Raw genomic sequence first — 26,686 nt, forward strand, 5'->3', positions numbered from 1 at the left:
GGTCTATTTCGCCCTCTGCCTCCTGAGCGATGATCCTGTTGATGAGGGATTTGGTAAGGCTGATGGAGGTTTGGTTCTCCTTATCAGCCAGCTTCTCAGGGATGGTGATCCCCATTTCACCCAGTCTTGGAGGAAGTGCTAGCATATCCCTCTCCTCCCCCAACGCATGAGATTTCACCAGCATACTGGCATTCTCCAGCATGACGGCATTCTCCAGCGGTCGGAGGAGTGGACTGATGCCGGGAATGGTGTGCATCAGGAACGTCCACCGATGTTGGATGCCGTGGGTGTACGCTGAATAGGCAGCGTGTGGCTCAGTCTTAGCAATGGCAGACAAAGCTTCTATTTCCTTCACCCATTCAGCTACTTTGTCTCCTACGTACTCCTTCTTACATACCTCTGTCCCGATCCCTGCACCTAAATGTCGTTGTCCGTCCTTTGTCACAATGACTCCACTTCCTCTAAAAGTTCCTGTGGCATGATCATAATGTTCAGGTTTTACAATAAGGACAGACTTGGTGGCGTTAAGGATGTTTCCTATCTCAGGGCCGGCGGTGTTTACAGTGTCCCATCACCCTTTTAAGTCCGAGATTTTACCAGCACCTGAGAGGTCATCCGTATAAGCCACCTGTTTCACCCGTGTTTTTGCGTAGGCGATTTCATTATGGAGGACTGATAGGCCCAGGACGTACATAGCCATGGATACTGGGTCTCCTTGTGTTGTTCCTTTAGATGATTTTAACACTTTCACTTTTCCACTGTGGCTATTTATGTATAAGTCGTTCGGGTATGTGTAAGTATTTTCAACATACATAGCTAAGCTCGGGCACTTGGTTAAGTAGGCTATTTTAACGCTCTAGAGAAAGTACCTTAGTCTGTGTGTCTAGGTCAGGGGTGTCCAAACTTTTTTTCACAGAGGGCCACAAGCGGAAAATATACGAAGGGTCGGGCCACTCAGTATATTTATGGATGGAGATAGATTTTAGAGTTTATAGTTTTACAGGAACTACCACGTGTAGGCCAACTGGCCTCTTGCAGATTCCTTATTTTCTTATGTATGTATTTTTTAAGGAGTGTAAGAGTAATTATAAGTAGATATAGGCAAGTGTACCTTTAATGGATTGTATTTTCTATAAGGTCTTATTTTATTTATGTATTCAGGATAAACTATTGATAACAATAAAAATATTTATTAGCAACCTTAAAAAGAAAAAGAATCGGACATGAAGAATTATCCAGTAACTCCAATAAATAAATCAAATAATAAAATAATGGCTGTGATGGAAACGGAAAGCAGGACAAAATGGGTGACTCAACGTCTACACACAGGGCCCATATCACAGGCAGGCGAGCGCCGAGTCACTAAGATCCAAACGGTACCGGTACTGGCGGCAATGCGCAGTGCCGAGTGATCGATTCCGGAACCCAAGTGATCATGAGGCTTCGCGGTACCAGTACCGATACCAGAGTACCAGGTACCAGGTACAGGTACCGCGAAGAATCGATTCCTCGCGGTACCGGTACCTGGTACCGCGAAGCCTCATGATCACTTGGGTTCCGGGAAGCTTAATGATCACTCGGCACTGCGCATTGTCGCTAGCACCGGTACCGTTTGGATCTTAGTGACGCTCGACGCTCGCCCGCCTCCATGTGGTATGGGCCCTGTGTGTAGACGCTGAGTCACTGCCATTATTTTATTATTTGATTTATTTATTGATAATTATTCATGTCCGATTGTTTTTCTTTTTTAGGTTGCTAATAAATATTTTTATTGTTATTAGACTATGATCGAGTACACCCATAATAACTATACATGCTATTTTTTTATCGAAAAAATAAATATTCACCTCATTCAGAAAGAGAGAGAGAGAGAGAGAGAGAGAGAGAGAGAGAGAGAGAGAGAGAGAGAGAGAGAGAGAGAGAGAGAGAGAGAGAGAGAGGGGGAGAGAGATTTACATAGATTTACATAGAAAATCAGACCACACAGACCCCATGGTCCAGACTAGGTGGTCTGTCCTTAAACCTAAGTGATTTTACATTAATCAGAAGGCTCCTAAACGTTGCATTTCTACTCTAGTTTATTATTCAGTTGAAGGAGAGAGAGAGAGTTTTCTTTACAGGAAATTTATTTGGGAATTTCATTAGAAGTCATTAAGAAAAAAAAAAAAAAAAAAACTCCTTCGGGTACCGGTACCGGTACCGGTACTAACGGTACTTGAGTTTTCGGTACCGGTACTACCGGTACTCAAATTAACGGTACTTGCCTATCCCTAGTGAATCAAGAATGAGCTCCGGAGGGCAGCATGAGCCAAGAATAGATAGCGTCTCTAGAAACACTTATCTGCGCCATGATGGTACTGATGCAAACAAACAGCGCCACGTAACACGCCTGTGAAAGCGGATTTCTTGTCAGTAGCGGCGATCGCCGCTCATTGGTAACTATCAAAGCAAACAAAAGTAACTGTGAAAGCGGCCCTAAGACTACCCACATGCTATCCTTAAGACCACCCATCAACCCTGATTATTTAGGAAACCGTCCAAGTGAATCAAGAATGAGCTTCGGAGGACAGCATGAGCCAAGAATAGATGGCGTCTCTAGAAACACTTATCTGCGCCATGACAGGCTGGGGCCAACCACCAGGCCCCTCAAGAAAGCCTACCGGCGCTATAGGCTGGTGTGTAAAAAAAAATCCCTGGGTGCTTTCAGGCCAGAGGTTCATGCAATTACTTCATATTTCCGTTACACAGTATATTTGTGACGCATAAATCTACAACAGACACACTCAAGGCCTTGGTCAGAGTATTTTGATTCCCTGAAACAGCACTAAGTTTAACCCAAATTCCCTAGTTTTGTTTTTCTATGATGCCACAGCCGAGAGGCTGAACCCGTCTGACCAGGCTCCAGCCCGGCCACCGGCAGCACTGACCCATTGGGAAGGGATTTGACATCCTCTTCCTTGGCCATGGCCGAAATGGCCCACAGGTTGGCGGACGCTCCCACCACCCTTACAGGAAGGTGTCGCGCGTCATGAACCTGCTGAACATGTCAAGCATCCAGTGTGGTCGGCGGTGGCCTACGGTGTGGCTGGCCTTGCGCACCAACACCCGCACCAGCCCACGCGCCTCCTTGACGTAGCCCGCCACCTGCCCCTCCACCTTCCACGCACGCCGCGGCGCTCGCATGTACTCCTCCTTGTGCGGCCAGTGGAGCGTGCGCGCCAGACGCTCCGTGGACGCGTAGGGCACCGAGAGGTCCAGCTGCCCGTTGTACATCAGCACCTTGACGCTGTTGTTCATCATCTGCGGGGCGTGGCGAGGGAGGTTTGAGTCACCGTGCACGCCCGCCACCTAACCCAGCCACCGGCGGCACGCACGGCCCACTGAGGCTGACCTGTGACTGTGCTACCAAGTACCCTGTGGAACACACACACACACACACACACACACACACACACACACACACACACACACACAGTATACCTCTTCAATCCAGGGCTTGGTGCTGCGGAAAACATCAGCCTTGAAAAACTTTCCTAGGTAAAAGGGTTGATGGAAAGTCTTGTTGCCCACGTGGAGGGCGCGCCGGAAGATGGGCAGGATGACGCAGTGGTCCATGTAGTGCATCTCCTGCGGGAGTAGAGAGGGGGGGGGGGACTTGAGGCTCATACAAGGGCACGGGGACAGGGGACAGGGGACAGAGAGGCAGCAACACCAGGGATGACACACACACACACTATAGCGGCGTTGGGGCTCAGACAAGGGCACGGGGACAGGGAGGCACCAACACTATGGACGCCACACACACACACACACACACACACACACAACAGCAGCGTCACACATAACAGTTAACGGCACATTGCTTCTGGAGGACTCGAGTTTATAAGAGATAAGCTAGGAGGCCAAACAAACTTGAGTGAGAAAGATTTAAGCCCCGTTCACACTGTGCTGACTCTGGGCCACGACAACCCAGCGACTTTTCCATTTGACAAGTAGGTTCCCACGCTCCAAGAAGGGGGGGGGAGGTTTTATTGGGGTCTTGGTATCTTGCCGAATGTCTGGGACATTCGGCTAACCCTCACGACTCCAGACTCCCGTCACGACATCGGCGCAGCATTCGGCAACAGTCTCAAGACCTCTTTCAAGACATGCCCGACCTTCTTTCACATCAACACCCAAGACCTCGTGTACCCTAGAGTCGTGGGTAGTCGTGACCCAGAGTCGGCACAGTGTGAACGGGGCTTTACTGTACATTTGTTAATTGACAGCACGATTTACCGAACAAATATCATCATCATCATCACCACCACTCCCGTGTCCCCTTGCCGCAAGTCTCACCTCGATGGATGAGCAGTCGTCCATAAAATTGAGTGTGTTGGTGACCCCCGTCAGCTGCTCGTAGTGTGAGGCGCCATGGTGTGTGCCCATCAGCCCCCCCACCACCTGTTTGGGAGAAGGGCGTACTCACTCACGACTATCGCTCAGTTACTCAATCACTCACTCAGGACTCTAACTCACTCACAATTCACGATTCACTCACTCAATTACTCACTCACTCACGATTCACTACTACAACACCCACTCACACACTCACTCATTCCTCATTCACAATTTACGACTCACTCACTCAATTCAATCAATCAGTCAATAGGGCATACGCCGGGGGCCGCATCGCCTCGCCCACCCTACGGCGTTAAGCCTAACGGTCCCCCGGAGCGAGTCTCCATGCTGGCCCCATTCCCATTTTGAGTACCTCCCAGCAGGACCTATCGACTTGCTCAAACCACGAACTCCGTGGGCGTCTCTTTTGCCTCCTCTAACCAGGATTGTCTCTTACAGAGACAACCCGATGAGCTGGGTCGGCTTGTGAGTAGCGTGTCACATACCCGTTTAGCCGGAGTTGGCGTTGACGTACTATGCAGGTAATATATGTCAAATCAGTCTCGCGGAGTAGTCGCCAGTTTTACACAGTTATTCCAGCGATATCTCATGATTCTGCGTAGACATTTATTACCTGAGGCATCAATCCGCCTCTCCAAGTCCCTATTAAGTGTCCATGTCTTACAGCCACAGAGTAAGACAAGAAGCACAATGGACTTGAAGATCCGGATCTTTGTCCTACACATGTATCGACAACGCCATATACTTGTGGTGAGCGAGTCCATAAAACCATGGGCCAGGCCAATCCGTTGTAAGGCTTCCTGGCGAGCCTGACCATTGTTCTGAACTACGCTACCAAGGTATGTGAAACTTTCCGAGATCTCAATAGCTCGTTACACGCATAAACAGACTGTATTGTTTCATCCAGCAAGCATCCAAACACTTGTACCTTTGTCCTGCTCCAGGAGACCTTAAGTCCCAAGTGCCTCGCCTCCTAGTGCAATGCCTCGAGAGCCATCACTACGGCCTCCAGCGACTCCGCCAGGATTACTGCATCATCGACAAAAACAAAGTCAGTGACACTGGTATTGCTAATGGACGATTCGCAATGATTGGTTCACAACCTTGCCTAGTACCCGGTCCATAAAGGTGTTGATAAGCAATGGGGCAAAAACACAGGCCTGCCTCACTCCCGCATTCACGGGAAAGAAGCTGGACAAGCCCCCACCAGAATTCACAACACCCTCAGTCTCAGAATACAGGCCAGTCAGCAAACCAACAGTCCTTGCCGAAATCCCACAGACTCGCAGGAGATCCCAGAGTGCCTCGCGATGCACTGAGTCAAACGCCCTCTTAAGATCGACATAGGCTGCAAGCACCATCCGCTGTCGAAACTCACGTCGGCGCTCAATCAGTACGCGAAGCGCTAGAATACGGTCCGTTGTTGACTTATCAGGCGTGAACCCAGCCTGTTTGGGTCTCTGCAGCTTCAGTAGCTGGCTACGAAATTCGCATCAGCAATAGCTGGGCAAGCACCTTGCCTGGCACACTAAGCAGTGTAATACCAGGGTAGTTGTTGCAGAACTGTCTGTCCACTTTCCCTTTCCTGATAGGGACGACAAACTTCCTCTTTCAAGTCTGATGGAATGGTACCAGATAACCATACGGCAGTCAATACCGCATTCACTCCGCGGGACATGACCTCACCTTCAGCTTTGAGGAGCTCCGGATTGATGTTACAGATACCAAATACCTTTCCACCCAATTCACTCACTTTACTCAATTACTCACTCACTAACTCACTCACGCACAACTCACGACTCCTTCCCTCCCTCCTTCCCTTCTCCCAGTAGTAGCCAGGGTCCCTACCAGATGTGCCTCCTCTAGCTTGGCCTGCCGCACGAGACTCTTAGCCTTCTCGCTCTGGGCCTTGAAGTGGCGTCGCTCTTTCTCGTCCACCATCCCGGTCGCGTAAAGCATGTCTCCGTAGTTGATCACAGACTCCGATTCCACCAAACTGTTCCCGAGACCGATACCTGAGGAAGGAGATAAAGAGGCGGACGAGAGGGAAAAAGAAGCAAAAGGGGAAAGGAAGCAAGGAGGTGAAGGACAAAAACAAGGAGAGGGAAAGGAGGTGAAGAAGAAGAAGGAGGAGGAGGAGGAGGAGGGGGAGGAGGAGGAAGAGAAAATATGCATTAAAGAAGTGAGCAGTAACAGAAACCTTGATTAACTATTTTTCTTAAATATATGAAGTAAAACAAAATAAACACGGAAGTCAAGGGTTGAATACATATGAAAGAGGATTGAAGAGGGACAAGAAGAAGTATACGTAGGCTTGAGTATGTTAGGAGATGACTTGGAAGCACGAAGGGAACAACGAGACGGGCTGAGAAGGCCTACGAAAAGTTTTGACATTATAAAGAAAACTTGTTAAGGAGGTTCATGGGTGGCTGTGAGAAAATGTGTAAATATGGAGAAAATTGCAAGTTTGTCAATGAGTGTTCGAGGAGGAGAGGAGGAAGAAGAAGTAGTAGTAGTGGCAGTAGTAGTAGTTGTAGTATTAGTAGTAGTAATAGTAATAGTAGTTGTAGTAATAGTAGTAGTAGTGGTAGTGGTAGTGGTAGTAGTGGTAGTAGTGGTAGTAGTTGTAGTAGTAGTAGCAGTACCCGTAATAGTAGTTGTAGTTTTAGCAGTAGTAGTAGTAGCAACAGTAGTAGTAGTAGTAGTAGTAGTAGTAGCAGTGGTAGCAGTAGTAGTAGTAGTAAAAGTAGTAAAAGTAGTAGTAGAAGTAGTAAAGGTAGTAGAGGTAGTAAAAGTAGATGTAGTAGTAGTAGTAATGGTAGTGGTAGTAGTAGTAGTAGTAGTAGTAGTTGTAGTAGTAGCAATAATAGTAATAGTAATAGTAGTAGTATACCTTTAAGTTGTATCTTGTGAAGGGCCTCAAAGTTGTGGGTGTGGATGGCGTGGGCGAGCGCAGGCACGAACTTCCCTTAGGAAAACAATATCATGAAAATGAAAACGATGAGAGGAGAAAAAAGTCGAGATAAGTAGTGGGTAATGGCGACAGTGACGGGACTAAAAAAAATCGCAAGCATGATCAAGAATTAGCGCCAGAATCACGTTGAAAAATTTTATACGTCGAAAATGCGCGGCCGGCCGGGCAGCCAGCCGGGCAGCCAGCCAGCCAGCCGCCGGGGGGACCTACCCACCACCCAACCGGGGAGTGGTCAGAGCTACCCAAGGTGACCATCCACCCCCCCCACCCCCCACCTCCACCCCACCACCTTCCGGCGTGCCCACGCAACCGTGTCTCCCCTTACCCCCTCTATACCCACCCCTTTCGTGAGCGTCAGCTCGTTGGGCGGAGGCCTGTGGCTACCACCGTACCGGGGCGTTACCCTCCTGCCGGGGGATCGGTTAGGGGCGTCCTTTCGCACCGTGCCGGGGCGTCACCCTCCTGCCGGGGATCGGTTAGGGGCGTCCTTTCGTACCGGGCCGGGGCGTCACCCTCCTGCCGGTGATCGGTTAGGGGCGTCCTTTCGCACCGTGCCGGGGCGTCACCCTCCTGCCGGGGATCGGTTAGGGGCGTCCTTTCGCACCGTGCCGGGGCGTCACCCTCCCCCGGGTGGACATAAGGCCTGTGTTTTGGAGCACGACATGCGTGTTTGGGCGGGAAAAAACTGGTGTGCATGCAGCTTGGTCCCCCCACACCCCCACCTTTCCGGCGTGCCCACGCCACCGTTTCTCCCCCACCCCCTCCATACCCACCCCTTCGCGAGCGGTGACTTGTTGGGCGGCGCCTTGTGGCTACCATTCCCCCTCCCTCTCCCTCTCTGACAGCGTGGATCAAAGACTGGCTCACTGAAAGAAAACAACTAGTTGTACTCAACGGACAGGCCTCCGAGTGGCTCCCGGTCACAAGTGAAGTGCCCCAGGGGTCAGTGCTGGGACCCATACTTTTCATCATATATATCAACGACCTAGAACTAGGATTAAAATCCAATCTTTCAAAATTTGCCGACGACACAAAGGTGGGTGGGAAGGCCCTCACGACGGCAGACTGCGAAATTATCCAGAGAGACCTGGACCAGATCACTCGGTGGTCAGAAAAATGGCAGATGTCCTTCAACACTACCAAATGTAAAGTAATGCATATCGGATCCAGAAACAGGAACCACATATACCACATGGGTGGCGAACCACTACATGTTGTGCAAGAGGAAAGAGACCTCGGGGTCACCATCAGCAGTGACTTGAAACAAACAAAACACTGCAAGTCCGCCTGTAAGAAAGCCAATACAATGCTTGGGTTCATATCGAGGAACTTCGAATACAAGACGCCGGGAGTTATGTTATCCTTGTATAATTCGCTGGTAAGGCCCCACCTGGAATACGCCGTGCAATTCTGGTCTCCTAATTACAGGAAAGACATTGAATTACTTGAGAGAGTACAGCGCCGCGCCACGAAGATGATACCATCACTGAGGACGAAACCCTATGAAGAACGACTCGAGCGACTCAACCTCTTCACGTTGGAAAAGAGACGACTGCGGGGAGACATGATACAAGTCTTTAAGTACCTGAACAAGCTCAGCAACGTTGATTACTCCAAACTCTTCACGCTACAAAGTAACCTGAGAACAAGAAACAACGGAAAAACAATTCAAGCAAAGCGATGCAATACCGACATCGGCAGGAGTTATTTCTCGAATAGAGTTGTTCGCCACTGGAACAGCCTTCCTGCAGAAGTGGTAAGCGCAGAAACCATCAACTCCTTCAAGAAACGCATTGATCGCCACTTTGCTGCAACGGGTGTGAACTGAACGTTCCCAAGAGTAGGTACACAAGTGCTTTAATCCTTCCCTGCAAGCCACTCCTATGGCAAACGGATTGATTAAATCACTGAACGCAGGCAGCCTAGTAATGAGCCAACAGGCTTTCTGCTGCCTGCTAGTCCATGTTTCCATGTTTCCCTCCCGCTATTGATTTTTTTTTCCAGTTTGCCAGCATGTGCGTGTGTATGTGTGTATGTCTTTGTCCACTGCTCACATCCTGGATAACATCTTGAGTAAACTTAAGCGCTGAGGGCTTAACGGTTCTGAATAGAAAGGGCATTACACTCTTGGCTAGGTTTGCGAGCGTACTAAAAATACCGCCACCTCTTTGATGTAGTCTTGCAGGATGGGCGAAATGCACAATTCGAACATTGCCAAAACCACCCCCCACCTGATGTGGAAAGCTACTCAAAAGACTTGAAAATTCACCCTCCGTAGGCAGAAGAAACACTGTTCGCGATGATGACTGCATGACCACTAGTTAAAAAAATATAAAACGTCATTTTTTATAGCTACACAGTGGTTTGTGTCTGTCGCCTATCCCCGCAGTTGAGGCTTTCGTGGGGAGATTCTTCGTCCCCTCTTCCTGCCTCAAGGGCATTACCTTAACGTTATTCAAATCTACTTGGTGGGCAAAAGATCTTAGCTCCTTCAAGTAGGCCACGTTCCATTCATGATCCATCTTTCCCCTTCGTCCTACGCCGGTAGGAAAAATGACTTTTCGAATGTTTTTTTTCTGCTTTACATAATCACCTAGCTCATTGAGGCAACATTTAAAATTATCGCGTCTGCTTTGCTTGGTGTCCGACATTAAACCGTTCACATAATGCATATCTCTGCTGGTTTCAATAAAATATCTTGACACGTCATTATATTCTACAGAATCACCCTGACAAAATTGAGTCACCATACCCACCACAATGGGATAATTTGATTCCGCAGGTGGTTCCTTCACTACCAGCGACCCTACATTCGGTCTGTCACTCCAAACGACTCTGTTCAAATTATAAAGTTGTTTCCGATTTTCAAAGAGATTAGCATAGCCATACACTTCAGCCAAGTCCTTGGCTATACCGCTAAGTTTAAAACTGCTGGCGTTGATGGTGGTTACTAAACACACACTGTCGTCAATGAACTGGCGATCGGTCATTCGCCCCTTCACAGGAATGATGGGATAGTCTGACATGTTTATAGAAAAAATATATATTAATTCTCGCTCTTACTCACGCCCAGTGTCTCCCTGTCCCGCGAGGTCATACAAGTGTCTATATCCCACCCCAAAACAAATCCTTTTTATACGCGATAATTCTCCCACGTCATACCCGGCATCTGCGCGGGGGCGGAGAAAGAAGGCGTGGGGCGTGGCTTTGCCCGAATTGGGGCACTTCTCCTTCCTCCCCCACCACCTCCTCCTCCTCCAAACAGTTGCTTCCTTGCCTTATTATTGCGTATAAATGAGGGATCTAAGTTTGTGCTGTGGAAAAGCATTTTAATAAATGATATATCATCAGCTTTGAAACCTAATTTGCTGTTGACGTCACTTAAGGTTTGCAATATATCAATGACGTTAAAATTATTAATGGGACTCAAAAGATTTCCGTTTGTATCCCATGTAATTCCTGGAGTATGTTTCATGAGAGCTAAGAAAGCTTTGGCATAATCCATTGAGTTGCTTTCATTCTAACATCAATCCTATTATCTATGGCAGGTTTCGAATCGATAGTATTTGTGGGGAACGTCGTGCGAGGACCTATGGCCGCTATAGATGGCGGGTGGTTGTTTTGGATTAATACATCTTGCAGCTCGCGTCTCTTTATATTTTTCAATGCAGTTGACGCCTTGACCGTCGAACCCGACAACGGTTTCCGCACTCTCTTTTCTTTTTTTTCTTCGTCCGTCTTTCTGTTTCGTTTTATGTTACGGCTCCCCGTAGAAGACTTGAGTAAAAATTGTTCTGCTGTTGATTTCGGGATGAGACAATATTCCTTCATTTTGTTAAAAGACCAGTTATGACGCTAGCTGCCAGAGGTAACAGCACAGAGAGTATAGCACCGCCCCGCTGTGTTCGCAGTAGTTTTTTTTTTTTTAGTGTACTTACCCCCTTGTTGGCGAGTTTCTTTATGTGTTTTTTATATTTGTTCAGGGATTTCACAATCTTTGTATTTCGCGTAAGATTAGTTTTTAGGAAATTTAGAAACACTTCTGACAAGCAATCTATATGTTTCTTGTTCAACACCGCAATTACTTTTTTCCGCTTGTTGGGGGAGAGTTTAGCCAACAACAAAACAAGATCCTTGTGAACAAAGGCGAGGGGAGGTGCTTTTTTTTTTCTTCTTGTTGGTGAATTCGAGGTCATTAGGAAATATCTTGAGCGTCTATCCAACAGTCTTGACTCGGATCATAACCCAACCAAGATACAAAAAATTGTTTGCGACCGTTCACCACTCTCGATTTTTTTATGATGATGGGGAAACGTCCGGGAGCTGAACTTTGATAAGCTCCTCTTTGGATGGGTTGATTGGATAAATCTTGCAAGGTATAACCCAATGGGGATTGTCGATAATCCACGCTTGCAATTTTAAATATTTCTTCTGTGTTTTGGATATGAAAGCCTCGGTTAAATTTAGAAGCTTTATCCGCGCCCACGAGTCGAACGTAGTCCCCGATGTTCAGCACACGACTGGCTTTACCTTGACGCTTTTCTCTGTTTTTATAATTATGCATTTTCTTAAACTGACGAATGATTCCTCGCGGGTCCTTCATGGCATGTACTTCGGCTGGGGGTTTTCCTAGACGTGCGTGAGGCGTGTGGTTATAGCTCTCGAGTACCTTCTGCAAGATGGAAATATACTCGAGTTTATTGTGAGCCGTCATATACCTATATATTCGACCTTTCAGAGTTCTGATAAATCGCTCAGCAAGGCTGCTTTTTATCTCTTGGGAGTAAACGCTGTACATTTTTTTGTCTTTACTTTGCAAATAGGTTTGAAGTGGACAATTATAGAACTCTTTGCCTCGGTCAACACAGAGCCTAGAGACCCCACTGAAAGCGGCGTCTTCCTCTAGCAATGTCTTAATTGCCATTACCATCGACTTTGCATCTTTACGTTTAAGAGGCAGGGCTTTAGCGTACCTTGAAAATGCATGAACGCAGACTAAGATGTAATTATGACCTCTATTAAAGCGGGACAATTCTTTCATGTCTGCGAGATCTGCCGCTATGATAACTCGCGGTTTGGGACTGAGAATAGCGCGTCGCTTAAACTTATGGGGTTGTATCTTATGTAATGTGTGTGTTCTGCAACCTTCCATAAACTGTTCAACATCGCGCATGGAAACGTCGGATTCAATGGCTCTCGCAGCTAAAAATAAAGGTCTCACTCTACTTAAGCCTCCAGGTACTTGAGGGTCTTCATAAAGTGACTTTAAAAGACGCGTCTTGGATGGGGCTAGCATATCGCTCACTCTCTCCACGAGTACACAACCTCACAGGAGCCGTCGTTCGCTATGTTTGATCTCAGCGATAGGACCTCGGGGGTAGTTATACACACGTCGGCCATGAGATAGCCGTAAGGTTTTCCCGCAACAGCTCGCTTGTAGATGCTGAGAAATGCCTTGGCTCTGTCACGACCATACAATTGACGACCTAGAAGTTCAATTTGACCAAGATCTCTTTGTTTAAGCAAAACGAAATGAGTGCAATTGAGGGATATGCTTCGCGCATACTTTCCCTGCATAAATAAGTTCTGAGAAATGAGTGTGGAGCTAAGGCCAAGATGTCTGCCTTTAATAAAAAATATTGGCGACGCTTTCATCATTGGCAGCGCGTAAAAAGTTATCGTCATATACTACTAACATAGATTTATTGTTCTGACAGAGATCAATTTCCTGTTCTGGGTCTATAATGTCCTTACTAAGTATTACTTTATTTTGCAGCTCTGGCAAGTCTTGAATGGGATGATGTGTTGCACCGCAAATAAGAACTCGATAAAATTTGTCACAATATTTCCGCACAAGTCCCGTCACTAGCTGTGTTTTCCCAGATCCTGACGCACCGGCCACAAATATCCTCCCTCCTCGCTCACGGGGAAATAAATCGATAAGGTCTTCCCCATAACACTCTTCCATGGCAAAAGTCTCGCGATGAGTGAGCGTTTTTTTTGCTGGCCCACTGATTTTAAAAGAGAGGGTGGATGGGTGTAATGTGAAGCACGATTGTGGCCGAACGGTTTTCTTCAAAGTATATTTTTCGTCCATACTGATCCGTCACCACTACCGCCACTGAATCTAAAGCATTTTTCGCCAACTTTTTATACAGAGGTCTTTGCACTGAGTAATAATTGTTACTCCCACCGTAAGGGAGAGTGGCTAAAATGTTCACAGTTTGGCTAGCAAATCGCGTGGGCTGGATTATGTCGCAATATAGGTGGAGATAGTCTACGTCGGCGTGGGGGTCTGGCGGGAAATCGGCATTAACCTGGCGAAGTGAGTAATGTGACTCCTCATCCGTGACGAATATATCATAGTAATGATTAGGAATAAATCCAAGAATAGCCGCCAATCTGGGTTTAAATAACAAACTTATTTTGCAATAATTTAGATTACCGCAGCCATCTATAGAGCGTTTGTGGTAGCATACAAAATTTTTGGTCCAACTCAGTATTCCGCGTTCTCCATCAAAATAATCCTTGTAATTTGCAAACCCAAACACTCCATTTAAATTAGCTTGCCAGTATGTATTAAGGTCAGCCACAATTGCGCTTATTTGTTTGCTCGTTATATTTTTCGAGGGAGACAGCGAGTACCGCAACCGTTTTCCTGAGGTGTCATTGAGCGTTTCTGTGTAAACTTCCACTATGGCTTCTTTGTCTTCTCGATGGAGGGTGTATACTTCTCTAGGAATAAAAATACCGTGTAAGGCAACCTGATAATCTCGGTCGGGGTGTAAATTTTACGGTATGATTTCATTTTTAAATGAACCCGGCACGTTGTCGGAATAAAGATCGCGACTTCCTAGGCTACTAAGGTATATTATATGTTCGTCCGCGCTCGTCATGTTAGCGAAAAAGACTGAGCTTGTTATGGTTTAGGCTTTAGCTTTTAAGTAACAGATCAATGATCGCTTTTAGCGCGAGCTCTGTCGCCGTTACAGCCACTCGCGTGAGCTCCTTTGTCTGAAACCCAGCCCGGCCGATCACCGGCAGGAGGGTGACGCCCCGGCCCGGTACGAAAGGACGCCCCTAACCGATCCCCGGCAGGAGGGTGACGCCCCGGCACGGTGCGAAAGGACGCCCCTAACCGATCCCCCGGCAGGAGGGTGACGCCCCGGCACGGTGCGAAAGGACGCCCCTAACCGATCCCCCGGCAGGAGGGTGACGCCCCGGCACGGTGCGAAAGGACGTCCCTAACTGATCCCCGGCAGGAGGGTGACGCCCCGGCACGGCGCGAAAGGACGCCCCTAACCGATCTCCGGCAGGAGGGTGACGCCCCTAACCGATCCCCCGGCAGGAGGGTGACGCCAGTACGGCGGTAGCCACAGGCCTCCGCCCAACGAGCTGACGCTTGCGAAAAGGGGTGGTTATAGAGGGGATAGGGGGAGACACGGTGGCGTGGGCACGCCGGAAGGTGGTGGTGGTGGTGGTGGGGTGCGGGGGGGATGGTCACTTTGGGTAGTTTTGACCACTCCCCGGTTGGGTGGTGGGTAGGTCCCCCCGGCGGCTGGCTGGCTGGCCGCGCATTTTCGCCGTATAAAATTTTATACGTGTCACTGGCTCCAATTATTTAGTCCTATCACTGTCGCCAAAATTTTAGTCCCGTCACTGTCACCATGGTACACTACTGAGATATTATTGGTTATAAAAATGAAGGGACGGCAGGGCAAGCAATGAATGTTGTAAAATTTAAGTCATTAGTCAAACATGCATTTGTTTCTCGTAGAGACAGGCAAGAGTTACGAAGAGCTGCTGGTCTTAAGAGCAGCTTGACGAAGATAATTGTTGGGGGCCGGGATTGGGGGTGGAGTCTCAGTCTTCAACCCTCTTGTAGTGGAAGAGAGCCGTTCCCATCACTCGCATTACTGTTGTCAGTTCACCCAAGTCTGAAGTGTGCATTATCGCGCAACGGCAACCTGCAGCTACACGGCGTGTCCGATTTCATAGATACTGTATGCTAGCCTACGCATAGTAAACGGTCGTCAGTGTCAATAGTATGCTGGCAGCAATAACAAATACCGCCAATTATAGTCGATTATGAGTTAAGAAATATTAATATCGCAAATAGCTCTTTTCTGCGTGCTAATTTTTCTCGGTGATGGACAGCTTCAAGGCTGTTTAATAACCATAATCTGCGATCTTGTAAATTAACAAAACAGCTATTTGCCACATTTCTAATATTTTTTTAAACTCATAATCGACTATAATTGACGGTATTTGTTATTGCTGCCTGCATACTATTGACACTGACGACTGTTTACTATGCGTAGGCTAGCATACAGTATCCAGGAAATCGGACACGCCGTATGGCTGCAAGTTGCCGTTGCACGATAATGCACACTTCAGACTTGGGTGAACCGGCTAGACTACTGCCAGTACTGCTACTACTATTACCCTCCTCTCCTCCGCCTCCTCCTCCTACTACTACTACTTCTACAGCGAACATTACACACACTGATAATAAAAGAGGTCAGGTCAAGTGAGGTCAGGGCGGTACATACCTGCGTAAGAGTGTCCTGCGATGTAAAGGTTGTTGTCGCTAATCTCCGGGAACATCTGCAGCACCTGCGTGAGGCTGGCCAGCGCCTGGCCGCCCACCTTCACCTGGTCCCTGGGGATGCTGTCCTCAGTGCTGGTGAAGCTGTAGCCTGAAGCATCGCAGGGGGAACACTGTTAATGCTGCTGCTGCTTTTACTACTATTACTACTACTACTGCTACTACGACTACTACGACTTCCACTACTACTGTTAATACAACTACTACTACTACTACGACTACTTCTACTACTACTGTTACTACGACTACTACTACTGCTGCTACAACAACTACGACTACTACTACTACTGTTAATACAACTACTACTACTACCACTACTACTACTACTGCTACTACGACTACTACTACTGCTGCTACAACTACAACTACTACTACTACTACTACGACTACTACTACTGCTGCTACAACTACAACTACTACTCCTACTCCTACTACTACTACTACTACTACTACTACAACGACTACTACTACTACTGCTACTACGACTACTACTACTACTACTACTACTACTATTACAACGACTACTACTACTACTGCTACTACTACTTCTCCTACTACTACTACTACTACTACTACTACTACTACTACTACTACTACTACTACTACAACGACTACTACTACTACTGCTACTACGACTACTACTACTACTACTACTGTTAATATGACTACTACTACTACTACTACTACTACTACTACTACTACTACTACTACTACTACTACTACTACTGATATTACGACTACTACTACTGCTGCTACAACTGCTGCTGCTACTACTACTACTACTACTACTACTATTACTATTACTATTACTACTACTATTACTACTACTACTACTACTTTTTTTTTTACTACTACGGGCCTCCATCTATTAGAGTTGCGTTGTGAGCGGTATATTCTCTCATATCCTTTCACAAAGCAATTCATTTGCCCCACCCCGCCAATGACTGTGGCCGACAACCATCTTTATTTAATATTACAAACCTTACTAAATATATTATCTTTAAGCTAACAGAGCTTGTGGTTGATACAACTATCAACCACCGTCGCCTCAAAGTCCAGGTCGGCAATGCGGGCGGTTTTGGGTGCAAGTGACCTGGTTCCTCTCAGGCAGACCAAGGCTGACCTCAGGAGGGAGAAGGACAGCCTGCATCTCATCCAGGCGACCACACTGCTTCTTGGCTGCTGTTTCTTATCCGCCAGTGTTTCGGCGAGTCTTGCGTAGAAGCTCTGCGCCCTTGGTCCCATCCCTCCTGCCGTCGTGAATACTACCGGGGTGAAGGAGCCCTGGTCCACATTCTGTATTCTTTCTTCATATGCTCTGTTCTTCTCTTGTTCGTTTCTTCTGTGGTGCTGCATCAAGGGTCAGGTCTTTGTGGCAATGGGCCATGGGATCAAAGATCCTTATGTCAAAATATGCCCTTTGTCCATGAGTCCAAAACCCTCTGGCGCCAACATCCACTCGTGCTTCGTTCGAAACATTAGCGGTGCGTCTGGCGAGGTGTTCGCCTTGCAGAGGGAGCAGCATGGGTTCCACAGTCACGTCGTGGCAGACTTCTTTCAGCATCTGAGCTGTTACGTCTCTTACTTCATCATGTCTCATGCAGAGGAAACCTCCTCTCTTGCATGTCATGGCATGATTTTGGCTGAAGGATGAGCCACAGTTACACATGTTTGGGAGCCCATCCACTGGCTAGCCATACCTGAGGGCAAGGACATCAGTGAATTCTTTTTTGTTTAATTTGAAGCCTTTTGCCCTGATAGGTAGTGTGGTTAGCCAGTTTGAAGCGCCCACTTCCTGTGAAATATCTGTCCTCCTCCTTGTGTCTTCTGGGAGTTCTCTCATTAGGTCACTCAGAGTGTCTCTTTTTTTTTTTCTCTGTTTATGAAGATTTCATTCCTTAGTGACCTAATATCTTGAGGGTTGTCTTCTCCCCTTTCATTTTGATTGGTAATATATCCAGTCAAGGAGGCTGTGATTCGGATTGAGTTCCCGAATTCAGACTCAGCCAGATTTTGCGGGTTGGTGATGCCGAGCCCACCCATTCTTGGCGGCAACTCGAGCAATCTTCTTTCCTGGTCACTGGGACATCTCCCATTTGCTATCGCCGGTATGAAGGTGTTTCTGATAGCATCTTCCAGAGGTTTTAGTAACGGAGCAACATCAGGAACTGTCCTCATGAGGTAGTTCCATTTATGCTTGACACCGTACGTAACTGCTGCGTAGGCTGCCTGCGGTTCTGTTTTGGCGATCTCGCTCAGCCTCTGCAGTTCGGACTCCCAGCGCTTTACAGCTGTTTTCACATATTCGGTTCTGTATTCAGCTGTTCCAATGACTGCCCCGAGGTGTCTTTCGCCAGTCCCTGAAAGTTTCACGTTACTGCCCTGGAATGCTGTTTTGGCCCGATCGTATGCCTCTGGTTTTACAATCACCACAGACTTCGTGGCGTTGGGACGGTATCCTAGTTTAGGGCCGTGTTCATTGACGAGGTCCCACCATTTCCTGAGGTCTGCAGACTTTCCTACCCCGGTGAGGTCATCCGCATACGCCACCTGTTTGACGTTGGTGTTTTCATGGCGGATGATGTCCTGCAGCTTCATCATTCCCAGGGCAAACATTGCCATGGCCACTGGGTCTCCCTGGGTGGTGCCCTCTGAGGATTGTATGGCCACCGGGTCTCCAAGTCGTTGGTCATTATGACTGCTGATGAACAGTCTGGCAGGTTCCTTGTATGTATTTGATTTTGATGTTGTGCAGTGCTGTTTCCCTATTGATGTTGTTGAACGCATTTGCAGCGTCCACCATCAGCACCGCCTCGCATTCTGGGTCTTCGAACATTTTCCTGACGGCGTGAATGGTAGCCTCACACCCAGCCTGCTGACCCGCACACACTTAGAGGTTTCCCACCGCCTTCCTACTACTACTACTACTACTACTACTACTACTACTACTACTACTATGACAAATACTACTATTACTATTATTACTCTCTCCACTGACCTAAATAAAAAACACCACATCTACCCCCCCACCCTCACCCCCCCACACCCACAACCCCTCACCCCCCACCCCCACACACAGCCCTAACACACACCTGCACCGACGGGGTTGTCAATATAGATCACATTGATGACCTTGGTTAGGGTGTGCTGGCGGGGTACAAGTTCACACTCGCGGGTCAGGGAGAAAGGCCCGTGCATGGAGAAGAGGCTCAGCATGGAGGAGAGCCCCGGACCCCCGTCAAGCCAAACCATCACAGGGGCGGCCTCCCAAGCCTCCTGGATGTCGGGGAGAGAGAGAGAGGGGGGGGGGGAGAGGAGCAATGTAGGAGAAAAAATAGACAATAAAATATAAAACAAAGAAACTAGAAACGGAAGAAGGAAAGAAGGAAAGGAATGAAGGAAGAATAATTAACTTCCAAATCTGAAAAAAAGGAGGAGGGTGTCAAGTTAGTGGTGATAATGAAGTGGAGGAGGAGGAGGAGGAGGTTTCCGAGATGCTGCTGCTGGTGATGATGATGATGAGGAGGAGAAAGAGGAAGAGGAGGAGGAACAGGAGGTTTTCGAGATGGTAATAATGATGATGATGATGAGGATGAGGATGAGGAGGAGGTTGTTTTCGAGATGGTATTGATGGTGACGATGAGAAGGAAGAGGAGGAGGAGCAGGAGGAGGAGGAGGAGGAGGAGGAGGAGGAGGAGGAGGAGGAGGAGGAGGAGAAGAAGAAGAAGAAGAAGAAGAAGAAGAAGAAGAAGAAGAAGAAGAAGAAGAAGAAGAAGAAGAAGAAGGAGGAGGAGGAGGAGGAGGAGGACAAAGAAATAGAAAGGAAAAGCAAACAGCAACAGACCTCTTGGTCCTAACTAGGCTCTCTGTTGTTGCTACCATCTACTCTAATCTACGAGACAGAGACAGCAAAGGTGAAGGTCCCTCTCCTCCCACCAGTCCCTCCAGCCGAAGCTGACATGGAAAGGAAGAATACCATGTAGTATAGAAAAACTACGATGGAATTTTACATGGATAGAAGGAAGATCATACACGACGACTAAGCTAACACTACTTTCTGTTAGACCGGAGCAAAATAATGGATGTTCGGGTCAGCTTCTAAATATTTGTCTAGTCGGTTTTTGATCGTGCAAATAGTTTCGCTTTCGACGACGTTTTGAGGCAGACCATTACATACATTGATGACACGGTTGAAGAAGAAGTGCTTCGATTCATTTGAGTTGAAACGCTTCCTCGTTATTTTGTATCCATTGTTTCTTGTTACACTTGATTGAGAGACTGTAAAATAATCATGAACATCGACGTTGTCGAATCCCTTGAACATTTTTAACACTTTGATAAGGTCACCTCTAAGCCTGCGCTTTGATAAGCTGAATAAGTTCAGTTCTTAAAGTGTCCAGGGATCATTTTAGTAGCTCGACGCTGCACCCTCTCGAGTTTATCTATATCTTTCCTGTAATAGGGAGACCAAAATTGAACGCAATACTCAAAATGTGGGCGAACTAACGAATTGTACAGTTTCAATATCACTTTTTCTGATTTATGTTCAAATGTACGACCAATAAATCCGATCAGATTGTTGGCAGTTTCTACTGCTTCTGTGCAATGTTAACTCGGTTTAAGATCGTTCGAAATTATTACTCCAAGATCTCCTTTAATTTGATAATGAATACGATCGTTGTTGATTCCGATATGCATAACCTTGCACTTTTCAATATTGAAATCCATTTGCCATGTTCGTGCCCAACTACTTAAACGTTCGAGATCAGCTTGTTAGTGTTCTTTATCCATTGTCGTAATGACTCTGCTGCCTATTTTTGTGTCGTCTGCAAATTTCGATATTTTACACGATAGCCCCTCGTCAATGTCATTTACGTACACCAAAAAAAAGAACAGGTCCCAACACCGACCCCTGTGGAACACAGCTTTTGACATCTCGCCAGTCAGATGATATACCATTCATAACAACTCTCTGTTTACGGTCGGTAAGCCAGTCTTTGAGCCACTTATGAATATTACCAGTTATACCGTGAGCTTGCAAATTACTAAGGAGACGGTTGTGAGGGACTTTGTCAAATGCTTTTTGAAAGTCCAAATATATAATGTCTACTGATTGACTTTCATCGTATACATTAAAGATGTAGTTGAAGTAATCGAAGAGGTTAGTCAAACAGGAACGCTTGTTTCGAAAACCATGTTGCGAATCCTTAAGTAGTCTATCTTAAAAAAGAACTTTAACATTTTTTCGCGAATGATCGTCTCCAAAATTATGCACACGATTGACGTTAGACTGATCGGTCGACAATTACCTGGTTTTGACTTGTCGCCTTTTTTAAAGATCGGAGTTACGTTAGCGAGTTTCCATTCTTGTGGTACTTTTCCTGTGCTTAGCGACTTTGAGAATATGTTCAAGAGTGGTTTGCTGATCTGATGTTTTCCGTCTTAAAGAATTCACGGGAATATTTTATCTGGGCCGGGTGTTTTGTTTACTTTAATATTATCGATAATTTGTACTATATCACTTTCTGCAATGTCGTTAATACTACTCAAGGATGTGTCATCAATATATCTTGGGGCTTCCGGTTGACTATCGGATACGATTTCTTCTGTAAAAATGGAGGCAAAAAAATCATTCAATATAATAGCGAATTTTTTTTATCATCAGTTGGCTGTTGGTCGTCTTTTACGGAATGGTACGCATAAATTCACGGCTCTACTTAAAGTGTCTGTGAATGTTTCCCAAGCTTTATTTATATCTGAGGCTGCAGTCTGCATTCGCTAATAAATTTCTTAGTTTGTCAAAATCCACACGTCGGTAATCAGGTATTCTTTCTTCACTCGTTTTCATGTCCTCTTTGATTTTTACTTCAAACGAAGTCATTCGATGATCGCTGTCGCTGAATTCTATACCAACAATGAGATCAATAACTAGGCTTTCTTTAGTTGTGAGAACAAGATCGAGTATGTTATTTTCGCGAGTTGGTTTATGCACATGCTGATAAAGCGCACTTTCTAAGTTACTGTACAGATCGTGACCAGAGTGTATGTTTAACGTGTCTCCCCAACTCTTTACTGGTAAGTTAAAGTCTCCCATAATAATTTCAGCTTCAAATTGATTGCATATGTTATAAATTTGTTCGAACAGTTTTCTGTCTATTTCAGCTGCTTGGTTTGGAGGTCTATAAACAATGCCAATAACTAATTTACTTGAACGATTTTTAAATTCTACGAAAACGGTGTCTATATTATTTATTCTTTCTACTTTGATAACACGTGGATTTAAACCAGCTCGAATATATAAGACGAAGCCACCACCAACTCTGTTTTCTCTGTCGCAAAGAAAAATTGAATAGCCGGGCAAGTTAAATTCCACAATAAAATCTCTGTTACTTGTATTCAACCATGACTTTGCGACGGCGATAATGTGGAAGTTTTCCGTTGCAACAAGTTCTTCCAGGTCTATGAATTTATTTCGAATGCTGCGGGCGTTTACGTAACACGCGTTTATATGGTCATGGTGGGATTGGTTGTTGGTCCTTTGATTGTTTACGTGGCGTTTTTTGTCGGGGTTCGCTGGTGTTTTTTTGCTCTGAAAAGGAACACCTGCTCACTAAGAAGTCTTCCAAGTCGAGCCGCCCCGACGGGATTTAGGTGTACACCATCGCGTTCGTACAAGTCATTTGCACTATAAAAGTTATTCCAAAAATTCACAAACTCGACATTTTCTTGAGCACATAATGACTTTAGTCGGTTGTTAGTGCTGAAGGCTTTACTGTAAAAAGCGTTACTTTCATCCGCGGGAGGATACCAGATATCATTATGTTGTTCGTTTTTTCCTTGAATTGTCAGATCAGTCTACGATACTTTTCCATTAATTCTTCTGAACGATTGGCCTTTACGTCGTTTGTTCCGACATGAATGACGAACAGTGAGTTTTGGTCTGAGCCGGTCATAACATCGTCGCGCGCCGCAGTGATGCCATCTACACCTATACCGGGGAAACATACGCTCGCGTTTCTCATATGAAGCACGACCGCAAAATTCTGTTAACTGACCTCTGATCGTTGAATTGCCAATTAACCGGGTTTCGTGTTCTTCATCAACTTTCTCCTTTAAAATATCAAATCGATTGAAGGTCGTGAGTTGCAACATTTTTCTTGGCGTATAAGGCCTGGCTACATTCCTTACAGGAAAGAAACCGTCTTCAGGTGCTTCGGTACTCGGATTTCTCGTGACTTGGGCATAGGTCGGTGCGGTCGGGTTGGGCAAAGAAGGGGCAGTGTCGCTAATCAGCGGCACAACTATGTTGGCCGCAACAAACTCGTTCAGGGATTCGTGTTGTTTTTACTAGTATGTCATATTTCATTTTCAAATCGTCGAACTTACGGTTGCTAACACAAAGGCGACAAGCAGAGGAGTTTCCAAAATACTGAGGAGCGAACCTCCCGCAACATACTTCGCAATTTCTCAGTTGGGACGGCATTTTGAATTAGCAATTTCTCAACTCACAATGAAAGCAAATAGAGCACAGTTACTGTAAACTTAAGGGTGTCACCATAACACAATTTAAAAAAAGTAGAATGCATAGAAAAGAGATACTGCGATTTCCCAGTGCCCCAGGAAAATAAAAGTATGGAGACCTCCGCAAGGCCAGAAAAAGACAGAAAATGGCCATTATGAGTGATGAGCCTTCGGATTTGAAGCTGGCAACCTTTTCAACCCGGTTGAATTTGTCCTTGAGCTTTGTCCCAAAAAGACTGAGGCCGGCGTGGATACCCATCACCCACGCTGGGTAGAGAGAAAGGAGTCAGCCACCCAAGAGGATCCCAACATGTGTCTCCCTTCAAGCACGAGCCTTGCGGGCCCTGGCCTAAGGCACCTGTCACAAAGTGTGCTCCGAGGACTTCCGCAGGAAAAAAGAACACCGCCGCGAAGACTCCGAAGTGGCTAGGATCTCCCGGGATAGTGAGAGAAACATCGGAGAAAGACTGAGACTAGAGGCTGGGTAGAATATCTGTAGAAAGGAAGGAAGGGAAGTGATGTGTCCTCAAACTGTAAGGGAGAGTGACAACCCTTGGATAGACTAGCCATAATAATGAAATAAAAAAAGGTAATAGTCCGGAGAGAAAGAAAGAAGTCCCTTTTAGTCGCCTTTTACGACACGCAGGGATTACGGTGGTGGAATTCTTTCACTCCTAACCACAGGAGGAGGAGGAGGAGGAGGTGGGAAAAGAAAACAGATTTGAAGGGAGAAAATATAGGAGATGAAAGAGGGAAAATAATGAGAAGATGTAAAAAGAGAACAAGAAGGAAGAAAATATAAGAAGAGGATGAAGAAACAAAAGGCCTGTGAGAGAAAGAATAGGAGGAAGAGAGGGAGGAAGAGATCACTATAAATAATGATGAAAGCGAGAGGGAGAGGAAAAAGAGATGAGGAAAAATGAGTATACGCGGCTGATCGCTCACCCTCGCCGGGAAGAACCAGATGAAGTGGTGGGCGTCGAAGGCTTTGTCCACGGAGAAGAAACCCGCGTAGCTTAACCCATATTCCTCGCCCAACGGCACTCGACTCAGCCTTCGCGCCTCCTGAAAAAACGGAAGACGAGTATGAAGAAGAAAACACATGGAATGAATAAAAGCAACAAAGGAACAAGAATGAGATGCCTGTATTATCAAACATTTCGGTGCTTACACACCCACATATTATAAGGCTTTCGTAGTTGTGGCTATTGCCGAGGGTAGTTCTATGAGCCTAGTAGTAGTCAGACAAGGCTTCTGCCCCATGAATGCGAAAGCAAGGAAGACTGAGAAGATCTGAGAAGCGGTACAAACAAATATTTTCAAATATTTCAGGTCTTACACACACACACACACACCTGTTGGGACTTTGGTAGAGGTTGGGTTAGTAGGTCCAAGGGTCGTTCTATGAAGCCTAGAGATGGTTTGACAAGGCTTTTGCACCATCAACGTTAAAAAACACTCTTGAGAGCACAACTTATCTTTTTTGTGCCCTTAGGAAACAGTTGCTGTGGAGCCAATAGCGTCTGAGAATACGTTCCCAAAAGGATGACTTGACTTGCCTCGATCCTCCCAACTTCCAGAAGGGGCGTAAGGAATAGAGGCTCCCCGACGTCCTCCTTGGGTTGGGATGGCGCGCTGATCGTGGTCGTGGGTACTTCGGGGCGTGAGTACAGGAGGCCCAGAGGGTCGTTCACCAGGGCCGACAGCACCACCACCACCACCGGAACTACCACTGCCACCCACATAATCGCTCGTCTTCCTGCCTCACCCTCACGCCGGCAGCCACACGCGAACTAGGCGACTCTTTCCTACCTGCTCGAGATGGTAAAAGGTAAAGTTGGAAGCATACGCTACAGCTGCGCGTGGCGGCGGTGCTGATCAAGATGGACATACTTACTAAGAGGTGAAACCATCATGGGGGGGCGGAAGGCAACAGTTGGCAGGAACGGCGCACCTGCCCGTGACGTCACTTGGTGGTGGAAGGATAGGTCCGCCAGTGCAGGCAGCAGCAGTGCTGGTCGGGAGGCCAGGGAGTGCAGGTCGAGCGCGCTTCATAACCTTGCTATGCCAGCAAGTTGTATGGTGAATGGGTGCACGTCAGTGTACTCAAGAGGGACTTCTCTTCGATTTCATAGGCTCCCAAAGGATGAAGACCTTAGAAAAAAGTGGCTTGCGCTCTGTAATGCGAAGGACATAAAATATGGGCAAGTATGCAGTCGTCATTTTGAGACTACTGCTTTCGCACGGAACCTTAAATATGAACTGCTTGGGCTGCCTGTACCTGCGAAGCAACTACGATTCAAGCCTGGAGCAATGCCAACACTTCGTCTTCCTACTCTGTACAATAGAATTTTGGCAACTGATAATTGATTTATAGTCCAGTAGAAATTGACCGGAACCCAAACATTTAAGGTAACAGCCAAATTTTTGCACAATTACCTTCCTTAGGGCATCAATTGAATGTAAAAAAAATTCAACAGGAATCAACCTTGGGGAAATATGTTTTCTTCTCACAAATTCAAAATGGCGGACAAATGGCTTCCGGTAAATTATGAACAAGCATAGTTCTTATTATAGATATCACATAGATACCAAATTTATATCTCTATATATGTTATTATAGTATTTGAATACAACCTGATGAGATTTGAGTATATTCAGCTACCTTTTAGTAAGATTGAGTACGTTATACTGTTCCTTAATGTCAAAATTCTGTTATAAAATATATCTTTGAAGAATAATGTGTTAAATGATGAATTTGCATTTCCCAGCTTAGTACAGTGATATACATGTCATTGACTACAGATCTAAATGCTATGGAAATCATATATTACATAACACAAATTCAAAATGGCAACAAAACACAACTGTCATTGTATACAATTAGATGACAGTAATCACGCTATTGTGGCACAGAAGCACTCTAACACAGCATGTTAAGGCAGCACATATATGATGTGTGACAATTGACAAAAAACACATATATCTCATCACATGTTCATTAGGGATCATACGTGCCAGAGATTTAAGCAGGTAAGCTGAATGCCTTGCCAAATCAACATAAACACAGATAGTCAGAAAGTGTCATTTGCTAAGTAACTAAGTGAGACATAACACTGTTTTTCAGTAGATGAATTCACACTTATGATTCCCCATCATCATCAGTCTCATCGGTGATTTGA

General features: G+C 46.2%; 1 protein-coding gene across 1 annotated transcript; it reads right to left on the reverse strand.

Moving 5' to 3' along the window:
* Positions 1-2,159: 2,159 nt before the first annotated feature.
* LOC127008668 (probable serine carboxypeptidase CPVL) lies at positions 2,160-25,851 on the reverse strand. Its single transcript, XM_050880971.1, has 9 exons — positions 25,064-25,851; positions 24,450-24,569; positions 19,076-19,259; positions 15,928-16,074; positions 7,295-7,369; positions 6,250-6,416; positions 4,339-4,443; positions 3,481-3,627; positions 2,160-3,300 (listed from the first exon to the last, which is right to left on the reverse strand). The coding sequence occupies exons 1-9, from the start codon at positions 25,247-25,249 to the stop codon at positions 3,007-3,009; spliced, it is 1,425 nt and encodes a 474-aa protein (XP_050736928.1). The 5' UTR covers positions 25,250-25,851; the 3' UTR covers positions 2,160-3,006.
* Positions 25,852-26,686: the final 835 nt, after the last annotated feature.

The sequence above is a fragment of the Eriocheir sinensis genome, chromosome 4, assembly GCF_024679095.1.
Source record: "Eriocheir sinensis breed Jianghai 21 chromosome 4, ASM2467909v1, whole genome shotgun sequence".
Lineage (NCBI taxonomy): Eukaryota > Metazoa > Arthropoda > Malacostraca > Decapoda > Varunidae > Eriocheir > Eriocheir sinensis.